This window comes from Entelurus aequoreus, linkage group LG24 (assembly GCF_033978785.1).
Source record: "Entelurus aequoreus isolate RoL-2023_Sb linkage group LG24, RoL_Eaeq_v1.1, whole genome shotgun sequence".
NCBI classification, from domain to species: Eukaryota; Metazoa; Chordata; class Actinopteri; order Syngnathiformes; family Syngnathidae; genus Entelurus; species Entelurus aequoreus.
Genome location: NC_084754.1, coordinates 28,565,489 through 28,579,640, shown reverse-complemented (window position 1 = coordinate 28,579,640; position 14,152 = coordinate 28,565,489). Strand labels below are relative to the sequence as shown.

The 14,152-nt window shown below is 39.6% G+C and overlaps 1 protein-coding gene across 1 annotated transcript in view; it reads right to left on the bottom strand.

Moving 5' to 3' along the window:
• Positions 1–452: 452 nt before the first annotated feature.
• The window catches only part of LOC133641473 (dual specificity tyrosine-phosphorylation-regulated kinase 4-like), a gene marked incomplete at its 5' end in the record, with an annotated part of 32,717 nt that continues 19,017 nt past the window's right edge, over positions 453–14,152 (bottom strand). Inside the window, 5 exons of the mRNA XM_062035212.1 lie at positions 453–494; positions 634–789; positions 4,412–4,536; positions 10,485–10,585; positions 10,673–10,775. Coding sequence (XP_061891196.1) covers positions 453–494; positions 634–789; positions 4,412–4,536; positions 10,485–10,585; positions 10,673–10,775 — 527 coding nt within the window. The remainder of the gene's footprint in view (positions 495–633; positions 790–4,411; positions 4,537–10,484; positions 10,586–10,672; positions 10,776–14,152) is intronic.

Genomic DNA, 14,152 nt, shown 5'->3' with positions numbered 1-14,152 from the left:
GAATTTCAAAGATAAGGCAATCTTTTTTCATTCTCAGTGCAATTTCTGAAGTGCAATTTTTAAAGTGCCATACCTAACACTAGTGTATATTTTCTTGTACTTTCTTGAACAACTGCGGTAAGGCGGTGTCAGCAAAGTAGTGTCGTGATGGCAATACATAGCGTGGATCCATACATTGTAAAGTTAAAAAGTTAAGTTAATGTTAAAGTACCACTGATAGTCACACACACACTAGGTGTGGTGAAATTACCCTCTGCATTTGACCCATCCCCTTGTTCCACCCCTTGGGAGGTGAGGGGAGCAGTGAGCAGCAGCGGTGGCCGCGCTCAGGAATCATTTTGGTGAGTTAATCCCCAATTCCAACCCTGAGTGCCAAGCAGGGAGGTAATGGGTCCCATTTTTATTGTCTTTGGTATGACTCGGCCGGGGTTTTGACTCACGACCTACCGATCTCAAGGACAGTTCTTATACCTCAGCTCCATCGTCCTGTTGCACTAGATATAGCAGATATCAGATATAGCAAAATGAGGGTATGATCATAGGCGCTGATCTACATTTCTGCCGGTGGGTGCTCGGACGGGCGGTAAATCTGACGCTACTTTTCTGAGGCCAACCACACTCTGACATTCTAACCACAAGGCCACTGAGCAGGTTATAATACAAGAGTCGGCAAAACCCCACATTCTCTACGACAGAGATGGGCAGGTTGTCTTGGGTTTGTTTCTTTGAGTTCGGCGCAGCAGCCTCTTCCACAGTGGCCTTGTTGAAAGGTTCGTACTCGTCTTTATGCTTGGCCCACAAATTACGTATTACATTTATGATGTTAAACGCAGCTCTGCTAATACCACCTCTAGAAATGCAAATCTTGCAGACATTGCAAGTGACTGTATGGCTATTTTCAGTTAAAATCTCCAAAAAAATTGTCGCGGCGGACATGGCTGCGTTTAGTTTCTGGCATGTTGCAAAAACAAAGCACTCAGCCTCCGATCACCGATCACTAAATAAAGCTAAAATCAGTCCCGATCCCGATCCTGATCGGAACATCTCTACAAAGTATAAAAAAGAACTGTCTGATATTACGGTCAGTTACTCATCATGGGACAGTGGTACTATTAAATAGGCTTTGCTTTATCCCACTTCTTTTAAATATTGCTATTTCTTATCTCTCGCTACCCTCTGTCCCTCTAATCTCTCTCTCTCTCTCTCTCTACCCACTTGGTCGAGACAGACGGCCAACCCACAGAGCCTGGGTTCTGTCCGAGGTTTCTTCCCACAGGGGAGTTTTTCCTAGATTCCGTTGCCAAGTTGATAAGCTCTTGCTCATGTGGGGTTCAGTTGTTTTTTTCTGTCTTGAATGCCATAGGGTTCAATATGATGTAGGTCCACCTTTTGCAGCTATTACAGCTTCAACTCTTCTGGGAAGGCTGTCCACAAGGTTGCGGAGTGTGTTTATAGGAATTTTCGACCATTCTTCCAAAAGCGCATTGGTGAGGTCACACGCTGATGTTGGTCGAGAAGGCCTGGGTCTCAGTCTCCATTCTAATTCATCTCAAAGGTGTTCTATCGGGTTCACGTCAGGACTCTGTGCAGGCCAGTAAAGGTCATCCACACCAGACTCTGTCATCCATGTCTTTGTGGACCTTGCTTTGTGCACTGCTGCACAGTCATGTTGGAAGAGGAAACTACCAAACTGTTCCCACAAGGTTGGGAGCATGGAATTTTCCAAAATGTTTTGGTATCCTGGAGCATTCAAAGTTCCTTTCACTGGAACTAAGGGGCCAAGCCCAACTCCTGAAAAACCAACCCCACACCATAATTCCTCCTCCACCAAATTTCACTCTCGGCACGATGCAATCTGAAATGTAGCGTTCTCCTGGCAACCTCCAAACCCAGACTGGTCCATCAGATTGCCAGATGGAAAAGTGTGATTCATCAGTCCAGAGAACGCGTCTCCACTGCTCTAGGGTCCAGTGGCGACGTGCTTTACACCACTGCATCCCACGCTTTGCATTGGACTTGGCGATGTATGGCTTAGATGCAGCTGCTCGGCCATGGAAACCCATTCCATGAAGCTCTCTGCATACTGTACATGGGCTAATTGGAAGGTCACATGAAGTTTGGAGCTCTGTAACAAGTGACTGTGCAGAAAGTCTTTGCACTATGCACTTCAGCATCCGGACTCCTCTCTGTCAGTTTACGTGGCCTATCACTTCCTGGCTGAGTTGCTGTTGTTCCCAAACTCTTCCATTTTCTTATAATAAAGTGGACTTTGGAATATTTAGGAGCGAGGAAATTTCACGACTGGATTTGTTGCACAGGTGGCATCCTATGACAGTTTCACGCTGGAAATCACTGAGAGCGGCCCATTCTTTCACAAATGTTTGTAGAAACAGTCTCCATGCCTAAGTGCTTAATTTTATACACCTATGCCCGGGCCAAGTGATTAGGACACCTGATTCTGATCATTTGGATGGGTGACCAAATCCTTTTGGCTATATAGTGTATGAGACACTATTCTTAGGTTTAAACAAATGATACAAACTGGCTCAAATATACTGTATTGACTCAAATATAAGACGTTTTTGAATATTCATTTATTTCAAGACTAAATTTTGGTTAACAAACCATATCCACCGCCCATAAACAATTATTTGTACACCCTTTGTAATTTAGAACAGTTCTTTGTGATCATATAGTAGTTTTGGATTGCAAACTATAGTTCTCATAATTGGATAACCAACAGTCATTTTTAAATGCAAGAGAAAACAGGAACAATATGGCTTGAGGAAGAAGCTGCTTACTTACCTTATCTTTTACATTGAGGTTAAAGTTAGGTTCTTCCTTTGCTTTCCTTCAGGTAGCTGGGAATCTCACAGCAATGAAGCAGAGAAAGGAGGACACAGAGAGAGAGAGAGAGAGAGAGAGAGAGAGAGAGAGAGAGAGAGAGAGAGAGAGAGAGAGAGAGAGAGAGAGAGGAGAGCGAGTAGGAAGAGAGAGAGGTATTTTGATGCAGTCAAGACAAGGTTGGAATACATATCAGCTGTGTGGTTCGGTGGTGGGGTGTCATGATGAGGGGTGCAGATTCATTCTCTGTATTTCTTTAGCACACCTTATCTGCATACAACAACGCATTTCATCCTCACTATAACTGTATATGGCAGAGTACTAAGTGTCAGAAGCGGCTTCATTTTAACTGTGTCATAAGTTCATACATACAGTATATATATATATATATATATATATATATATATATATATATATATATATATATATATATATATATATATATATATATATATATATATATATATATATATATATACATATATATATATATATATGACTTTACATGGACAAAGATAAGACCTTCTGGAGGAAAGTTCTGTGGTCAGATGAAACAAAAATTGAGCTGTTTGGTCACAATACCCAGCAATATGTTTGGAGGAGAAAAGGTGAGGCCTTTAATCCCACCAATTCCTACCGTCAAGCATGGTGGTGGTAGTATTATGCTCTGGGCCTGTTATGCTGCCAATGGAACTGATGCTTTACAGAGAGTAAATGGGACAATGAAAAAGGAGGATTACCTCCAAATTCTTCAGGAAAACCTAAAATCATCAGCCCGGAGGTTGGGTCTTGGGCGCAGTTGGGTGTTCCAACAGGACAATGACACCAAACACGCGTCAAAAGTGGTAAAGGAATGGCTAAATCAGGCTAGAATGAAGGTTTTAGAATGGCCTTCCCAAAGTCCTGACTTAAACGTGTGGACAATGCTGAAGAAACAAGTCCATATCAGAAAACCAACAAATTTAGCTGAACTGCACCAATTTTGTCAAGAGGAGTGGTCAAAAACTCAACCAGAAGCTTGTGGATGGCTACCAAAAGTGCCTTATTGCAGTGATACTTGCCAAGGGACATGTAACCAAATATTAACATTGCTGTATGTATACTTTTGACCCAGCAGATTTGGTCACATTTTCAGTAGACCCATAATAAATTCATAAAAGAACCAAACTTCATGAATGTTGTTTGTGACCAACAAGTACACTACCGTTCAAAAGTTTGGGGTCACCCAAACAATTTTGTGGAATAGCCTTCATTTCTAAGAACAAGAATAGACTGTCGAGTTTCAGATGAAAGTTCTCTTTTTCTGGCCATTTTGAGTGTTTAATTGACCCCACAAATGTGATGCTCCAGAAACTCAATCTGCTCAAAGGAAGGTCAGTTTTGTAGCTTCTGTAACGAGCTAAACTGTTTTCAGATGTGTGAACATGATTGCACAAGTGTTTTCTAATCATCAATTAGCCTTCTGAGCCAATGAGCAAACACATTGTACCATTAGAACACTGGAGTGATAGTTGCTGGAAATGGGCCTCTATACACGTATGATATCTATATATCTACGTTCTGGCACTGAAATGCAGGACGCACTGGCTTGTGAAGGCAGGAGACGAATGCCCCTGGGCGTGTTCCGAGGCACGTTCAGTGGGGCGCACAGCAGAGTGAGAGGCGGCGGGTGTTTGAACCGTAACAGTATTCCTACAAAACATCAAATCTGGCAAGACACTAATATACTGCAGGCAAAGCTTGTTTGTCCTTTTTGTGTTGAGCAGTTTAAAAAAGCATGTTTAAAATACATTATATTACAGCAAATTAATTAATCATATATATATATATTGATTTTATTATTTTCTGATTTAATGATGTATTTAAATATTTAAATAATTACACATCTCTGAATCTGTCAATTCCCCCGTCATCAGTGGGCGGGGTTAAAACGTATCTCGTCCAATCGTTGCAAGTAGAAGTGTCGGGTAACCAATCAAGTAGAAGACCTGCCCACTGAATTTGACAGTTGAGTTTGGCGTATAAAAATAATTATTGACGCGCTGACTAGGGCCAAATAGGAAAGATTTAAATAATTACATCTTTAAATAACTACTTAGATGCATCATTAATTAAACCAATAAATCATGAAACAATAAAATCCATAATCAAATCGTGAAAGGAATAGTTCATGAAATAATTAAATGATTAAATTAACTGTCATTTACATTATATTAATTAACACATTTAATATAATATTTGTGTATTCAATTCCAATGATTGACACATTTAAGTAATTCTTCAAATAATTTATTTTGTCCCATTTGGCTCTCCATACATAATCCACAAATCCAATTGTTTCACTAAGTCTCAACAAACAATGCACTCTTTTTAAGTATTGTAACTATACTGTTATTAATGGATGTTCTGGTAACAGTTACAACCGAGCACAGGTTATTAAAAGGAGACAAGAAATGTAAACATACAGCGGACGGCGTGGCTCAGGTGGTAGATACCAGCTTCCGCCATCCTGGTCACGTCCGTTGGGTCCTTGGGCACCCTTGCTCCTGATGGGTCGTGGTTAGGGCCTTGCATGTCAGCTCCGGCCATCAGTGTGTGAATGTGTGTGTGAATGTAAAAATAGTGTCAAAGTGTTTTAAGTACCTTGAAGATAGAAAAGCGCAATGCAAGTATGATCCATTTACCAATCTGTATATTGTGAAAAAATATTCAAAACTTTATTTGCCCTCAGTTAATTCAATGCCGACGTCTTTAAAGTAAAATAATTTAACAAAAAACTAAATGTGGTATGCCAGAATTAAAGTTTTTCGAGCAAATCCCTAACTATCCCTACAAACAAATCCATAACCAAAATGTACAAAAATAGATAAGAGGGCTACAGTTCACCTCTAAAGACAACTACCAGAATCGAGCATCCGCGTTGCAGAAAACGGTGCAAAAGTAAACAAACCAAAACCTACAATTCAGTTCATCTCCTTGATACATTCACAGACTTTTGGTTCTGGGTTGTGGCTCTGACACTTATGTCGTCATCAATACTTTGTTCATTCCTTGATTTTGGACACGATCTATCATAATGACCTTCATTCTTTGGCTGAGTTATATACAAAACCAGTGAAGTTGGCACGTTGTGTAATTCATACACAAAAACAGAATACAATGATTTGCAAATCATATATTCAATTGAATAGACTGCAAAGACAAGATATTTAATGTTCGAACTGAGAAACTTTTTTATTTTTTGCAAATAATCATTAACTTAGAATTTAATGGCTGCAACACATTGCAAAAAAGTTGTCACAGGGGCATTTTTACCACCGTATTACATGACCTTTCCTTTTAACAACACTCAGAAAATGTTTGGGAACTGAGACCAGTTTTTTAAGCTTTTCAGGTGGAATTATTTCCCATTCTTGCTTGATGTACAGCTTAAGTTGTTCAACAGTCCGGGGTCTCCGTTGTCGTATTTTAGGCTTCATATTGCGTGCCACACATTTTCAATAGGAGACAGGTCTGCACTACAGGCAGGCCAGTCTAGTACCCGCACTCTTACTATGAAGCCACGCTGTTGTAACACGTGGCTTGGCATTGTCTTGCTGAAATTCCTTGCAATAGCTCGTTGAGAAATGTTGTTCTTAAAACCTCTTAAAACCCAAGCTGTTTGTTACATGCTTTTTTTTATTTCTCTTTGCTATTTGGGCTTATTGGACCCTAATTAGAATAAAAACTAAGAATCATCTTTTGATATGATGTACTTAGTCCATAAGTACACAAACGTGTACTTCATGTTTAGTGACATGCTAATTCTTATTTTTACACTTTTTTTTCCCAAATTCCATTGTATGTTATACTCTTCTGACACCACCAGATGGCAGTATAAGTGTCCACATAAGCGGCCATAAGACCCCAATTCAGTAGTCTACACAATTTTTGAAATAAGAGCTAAAAGGTGCTGTCCACGCATGTGGCCACTAAGCCTTTAGAGCAGTGGTTCTTAACCTGGGTTCGATCGAACCCTAGGGGTTCGGTGAGTCGGCCTCAGGGGTTCGGCGGAGGTCGAAACACACCCGACTCATCATGTAAATACAAACTTCTCCCTATTGGCGTATTACGGATACAGCAACAGCTGACTGGTTTGCAGGTGTGTAATTTGTTGTGAGTTTATGCACCGTGTTGGTTTTGTTCTTTGAACAAGGTGATGTTCATGCACGGTTCATTTTATGCACCAGTAAAAAAAAACATGGTAACACTTTAGTATGGGGAACATATTCACCTTATTCACCTTATTAACATGCAAATTAGTAACATATTGGCTCTTAACTAGTCATTATTAAGTACTTATTAATGCCTTATTCGGCATGGCCTTATTATAACCCTAACCCTCTAACCCTGACCCTAACCCTAACCAAATAACTCTAAATTAAGTCTTTATTACTTAGAATATGTTCCCCATACCAAAGTGTTACCAAAAACATATAACTTTGTCTTGAATTTGAAAAAAATAACATTTTATTTTTCACTAAAGGGTTCAGTGAATGCGCATATGAAACTGGTGGGGTTCGGTACCTCCAACAAGGTTAAGAACCACTGATTTAGAGGTTTTAAACTGTTCGACAATTTTGTCACGCATTTATTCACAAAGTGATGACCCTCGCCTCATCCTTGTTTGTGAATGACTGAGCATTTCATGGAAGCTGCTTTTATACCCAATCATGGCACCCACCTGTTCCCAATTAGCCTGTTCACCTGTGGGATGTTCCAAATAAGTGTTTGATGAGCATTCCTCAACTTTCTCAGTCTATATTGCCACTTGTGCCAGCTTTTTTAAAACATGTTGCAGGCATCAAATTCCAAATGAGCTTATATTTGCAACAAATAACAACGTTTTCTAGTTTGAACTGGTCTCCTCTGTTCCCAAACGTTTACTGAGTGTTGTTGAAAGGAAAGGCCAACTTTTTTGCAATGTGTTGCAGCCATTAAATTCTAAGTTAAGGATTATTTGCAAACAAAAAACAACAAAAAAAACGTTTCTCAGTTCGAACATTAAATATCTTGTCTTTGCAGTCTATTCAATTGAGTATAAGTTGAAAAGGATTAGCAAATCTTTGTATTCTGTTATTTACGATTTACACAACGTGCCAACTTCACTGGTTTTGGGTTTTGTAGTACATACAGATGGAAAATACTTGTTATCATTGAGCTGACATCTCAAGTGGCTGATCACGTTGCATCCATATGATGGTGCTCATTGACTTTTGAGAAAGCCAGACCCTGGTAGCTGTTTTTTATATCTGCTATCTTGGCATACGAGCCAAATGTTCTCAAAGTCTAGGATGTAGCTGGTGGGTTCTCCAATCATGGAATAGTATCCACATCCTGGTTCGAATCCTAAGTATTCTTGGACCAAATTTCTCCTGATATATTATCAGTGTACGCTTTAGATATCGGTAGGTAAGTAGGAAGGAATAAAATGTGCATTCCTTTGGTAAATGCAACACTTGATGGCGAAATGTGCAATAGTCTCGGAGTAAGCTGTTGTTTCAGCACTGAGGTCATGACGAAGATGATCAGGATGCAGTCTTTAATCATTGTAGTATCCATGCATGGGACACTGAGTTGTTGTTTATCCAGACACAGCACAGGTTTGCTTTTTCCTGAGTCTTGGCTGTGCTGGATGCTTTGGTCCTTAGATCCATTCCCAGTGCCCCTCTGAGGTCTGTTACTGACTCAGCCAAGTTGGCTGCTGCTGCAATGTACTGATATACATTATATATATATATATATATATATGCATGTAATTGTAATAAATACATATATATTGTATGTGCCCAATTTCAAGGGTTAAGCGGTCACTTTACGTTGTGCCAGTGACTTCAACAGCGGTGGTGGCATTTTGTCTCTATTTAGTAAGCTGTTTTTGGCAGCCTTGACACCTGTGTGGAGGCAGGTAAGACATTGATCATCAACCTGTTTGAAAATGTTATATACAGTAACAAGTTGTGCTCATAATCATGTGTGCTTTTACGCCACGAAAGCTTTCTCTGCTCCTGCTCTCAAACAGTTGATACAGTGTTTTGCATAAGAGCTGTCTCTCGGCTAATTGCCATGCTTTAAGTTGCAATTAAAACTAGAGATGTCCGATAATATTGGCCTGCCAATATTATCGGCCGATAAATGCTTTAAAATGTAATATCGGAAATTATCGGTATCAGTTTTCTTATTAACGGTATCGTTTTTTGTTTGTTTGTTTGTTTTTTTTAAATTAAATTAACATAAAAAACACAAGATACAATTACAATTAGTGGAACCAACCCAAAAAACATCCCTCCCCCATTTACACTCATTCACACAAAAGGGTTGTTTCTTTCTGTTATTAATATTCTGGTTCCTACATTATATATCAATATATATCAATACAGTCTGCAAGGGATACAGTCCGTAAGCACACATGATTGTGCGTGCTGCTGGTCCACTAATAGTACTAACCTTTAACAGTTAATTTTACTCATTTTCATTAATTACTAGTTTCTATGTAACTGTTTTTATATTGTTTTACTTTCTTTTTTATTCAAGAAAATGTTTTTAATTTATTCATCTTGTTTTATTAATTTTTTTAAAAAGGACCTTATCTTCACCATACCTAGTTGTCCAAATTAGGCATATTAATGTGTTAATTCCACGACTGTATATATCGGTATCGGTAATTAAGAGTTGGACAATATCGGAATATCGGATATCGACAAAAAGCCATTATCGGACATCCCTAATTAAAACATTTGGTTACGTTATTTCAATACAATTATGCTAAATATTAGCATTACATAGAACTTATTTGGTCACTGAGAAAAGGTTAGCTTGTCTAATTCCAACTGAAATGTGAATCACAAAGGTTTTCTTTACAACTATAGTGAATAGCAGTGGCGTGCCGTCACTAGAGGCAGGGGAGGCGGGGCCTCACCTGCCATCATGGAAAGAAAAAAAAAATTAAAAAGAAAAAAAATTAATTAAATTGTTATATGTATCCAGTGATTATACTAAAGTTATTTTCCATTTAACTTCACCAGTTTTAGATTATTTTTATTTTTATTTTCACATTTGCCGTTCAAATACTGAGAAGAGACGGTGCGGAGATCAGCAGCCAGTTGAGGCACGTCACTGATTTGTGCCTCAACATGGATTGTGCGCAATGACTCGGCTAACTGCTGGCCTGCTGTGCAGTGAGGCCGTATTGCTATATGAATTATATCATACATTTCCATAGTTTAGTTAGCTGAGGTATATAATGTACAGTGTATTTTGTCAACAACTGTATGTGTGTAACGTATTTCTTGTGCTGAGCGATCATAAAACTGGAGGCTCGTCTCATAACCCCATGTCGATGGATGTTCTTTTTTTAATGCATTCTAAATATTCAATAAATGCGATCAAAAAGTTTGCTTACAATTTCATTTGAAGATGACTCCCCCAGAGCAGCAACACTAGAAATATGCTACTTTTCAAATTTTGCCAGACTCATTATACTTTCACAAAGTATTGGTATAAAATCGGTAACGCTGAAACGAACCTGAATTTTACTCGGTATCGGGTCGGAAATCAAAAATCTGTGGTATCGCACAAATAGTGAATTAGGGTTGACTCACTCATTTTAATAGCAGTCTTCATGGGTTTGGTTGTGTCTGTGTTTAGGATCCACGGGTGACGCAAAGCATGCTCTGGTGTTAGGCGCTTCTTTGTATCATATCTGATAAATGATATGCATGCACTTAATGGACCGACTCTAAAAGACATTGAAATCATTAGAAAGATGATTGCGAGGATGAGCACCTACTCCAGGCAGGACATGATGAAATCCAGAAACTTTGGATTGCTGGATCTTATTTTAATGGCCGAGGCATTTTTAGGTTGCTTTGAAACATCAATGTCTGGAGTGCCTGCATGACAAAACAAAAGTGAAAAAGTTACATACGATCATTCTTAGTATGATAACTGGGCCTTGTTCAGCAACAGTTCACAAATAATGTTTTTTCTTACTACAACTACTAGTTGTCCTACTTAAACATCTTTTGAATTGATTACGTGGACCCCGACTTAAACAAGTTGAAAAACTTATTCGGGTGTTACCATTTAGTGCTAAATTGTACGGAATATGTACTGAAATGTGCAATCTACTAATAAAAGTTTCAATCAATTCAATCAATCAATGTTGTTTGTTGTTTCTCTTGGACTGCTTTTGTATGTGTGCACACGCTCTTCGTGACCGCAGCAAACACCAATCATTTTATTCGAGCCGGTAAAAATGTTTTACTACATAAACAAAGTAATTGTGAAAAGTGTCTTCTGCTAGCTCATTGTGTTCTTGTTATATTTTTGCTTTGAAAAATGTACAAAACCCAAAACCAGTGAAGTTGGCACATTGTGTAATTTGTAAATAAAAACAGAATATAATGATTTGCTAATCCTTTTCAACTTATATTCAATTGAATAGACTGCAAAGACAAGATACTTAATGTTCGAACTGAGAAACATAACTTTTTTTTTTTTTTGCAAATAATCCTTAACTTACAATTTAATGGCTGCAACACATAGCAAAAAAGTTGGCACAGGGGCATTTTTACCACTGTGTTACATGGCCTTTCCTTTTAACAACACTCAGTAAACGTTTGGGAACTGAGGAGACACATTTTTGAAGCTTTTCAGGTGGAATTCTTTCCCATTCTTGCTTGATGTACAGCTTAAGTTGTTCAACAGTCCGGGGGTCCCCGTTGTGATATTTTAGGCTTCATATTGCGCCACACATTTTCAATGGGAGACAGGTCTGGACTACAGGCAGGCCAGTCTAGTACCCGCACTCTTTTACGATGAAGCCACGCTGTTGTAACACGTGGCTTGGCATTGTCTTGCTGAAATAAGCAGGGGCGTCCTTGATAACGTTGCTTGGATGGCAACATATGTTGCTCCAAAACCTGTATGTACCTTTCAGCATTAATGGCGCCTTCACAGATGTGTAAGTTACCCATGTCTTGGGCACTAATACACCCCCATACCATCACAGATGATGGCTTTTGAACTTTGCGCCTATAACAATCCGGATGGTTCTTTTCCTCTTTGGTTCGGAGGACACGACGTCCAGTTTCCAAAAACGATTTCAAATGTGGACTCGTCAGACCACAGAACACTTTTACGTCAGAAATGTTGTTCTTAAAGTGTTCGACAATTTGCTCACGCATTTGTTCACAAAGTGGTTGTGAATGACTGAGCAGAACATGGAAGCCCAATCATGGCACCCACCTGTTCCCAATTATCCTGTTCACCTGTGGGATGTTCCAAATAAGTGTTTGATGAGCATTCCTCAACTTTCTCAGTCTTTTTTGCCACTTGTACCAGCTCTTTTGAAACATGTTGCAGGCACCAACTTCCAAATGAGCTAATATTTGCAAAAAATAACAAAGGTTTTCCAGTTCAAATGTTAAGTATCTTGATCTTGCAGTCTATTTAATTGAATATAGGTTGAAAAGGTTTAGCAAATCACTGTATTTTTATTTACGATTTACACAACGTGCCAACTTCACTGGTTTTGGGTTTTGTAACTGAGCAAGTTGCAAACACCACCTTTGAGCAAAATGGAACTTGCTGCTGAATCTAACCCACTGTTATCATTAAGTAGCATTAACAGTGGAGTCAGAAACAGTTTCCCAAAGTAGGGGACGCTATTTCAGAGATGCACATCAATGATTGATTATTCATGTGAATGAATCTTCAGCATTGTGTCAACTTGCAAATCTTCAAACAAGTTACACAAGAGAAAGTGCCAGTAAACAGCTTAAAATGATTGTCATTTGCTGGGGGGAGAAAACATCGGTTTTGTAGAGGAGTGCTACTGTACAGTATGTCAGTGTCTTACAAACCCCGTTTCCAAATGAGTTGGGAAATTGTGTTAGATGTAAATATAAACGGAATACAATGATTTGCAAATCATTTTCAACCCATATTCAGTTGAATATGCTACAAAGACAACATATTTGATGTTCAAACTGATAAACATTTTTTTTATTTTGCAAATAATCATTAACTTTAGAATTTGATGCCAGCAACACGTGACAAAGAAGTAGGGAAAGGTGGTAATAAATACTGATAAAGTTGAGGAATGCTCATCAAACACTTATTTGTGTCACGACGCGGAGTCGATCCCAGGTTTCCACTGCAGCTGGAGCTGCAGGCACCTCTGCTGGCAGGACGCTCAAACACACCTCTGCTCACACTGAGCACAACACGCCCACACAGCAACAAGTCTGCAAGCAATCACTGATCAGCACACCTGGACTTGACGAGGGGGAGCGGCATAAAGACCAGCGGACCCAAGGAACCTTTGCCAGAATGTCGCTAACCTTCCAGTAAGCATCACGTCTGGCATTCCTTTTCCCAGTGATTTCCTCGTCCTTGTTTTGCTCTATTTCTCCGTGTTTCCCCCTGGTTCATGCCCTTTTGTATTTCCACAGTGACTCTCCTGACCTCCGTGATCGTGCCTTGTCACTCGACACCCATCCGGATTCCTAACTGCCCACCTCGATCCACGACCTCCCTGCTCGGACCCAGACCACGCTGCCCTGCTCTTGCCCACGACCACTTGCCTGTCCATGAACTGCCTCTTCGCCTTTGCCCCCTTGGATACGACGAAAGATACAACCAACATTTACAGACAACAACCCTTGGTAACATTTACATTATAATTTTACACATAGTCAACACTCACTCACTTTGAGTAGCATACACACGCCACGTATTCATCTAAGGTTTTTCCAATAAACCTTGTAAACCGCAGTCCTGCCCTGGTTGTTGCCTCCTTCCCTTCTCTGAGATACAACAATTTGGAACATTCCACAGGTGAACAGGCAAATTGGGAACAGGTGGGTGCCATGATTGGGTATAAAAGTAGATTCCATGAAATGCTCAGTCATTCACAAACAAGGATGGGGCGAGGGTCACCACTTTGTCAACAAATGCGTGAGCAAATTGTTGAACAGTTTAAGAAAAACCTTTCTCAACCAGCTATTGCAAGGAATTTAGGGATTTCACCATCTACGTTCCATATTATCATCAAAGGGTTCAGAGAATCTGGAGAAATCACTGCAGGTAAGCAGCTAAGCCCGTGACCTTCGATCCCTCAGGCTGTACTGCATCAACAAGCGACATCAGTGTGTAAAGGATATCACCACATGGGCTCAGTACCACTTCAGAAACCCACTGTCAGTAACTACAGTTGGTCGCTACATCTGTAAGTGCAAGCTAAAACTCTCCTATGCAAGGCGAA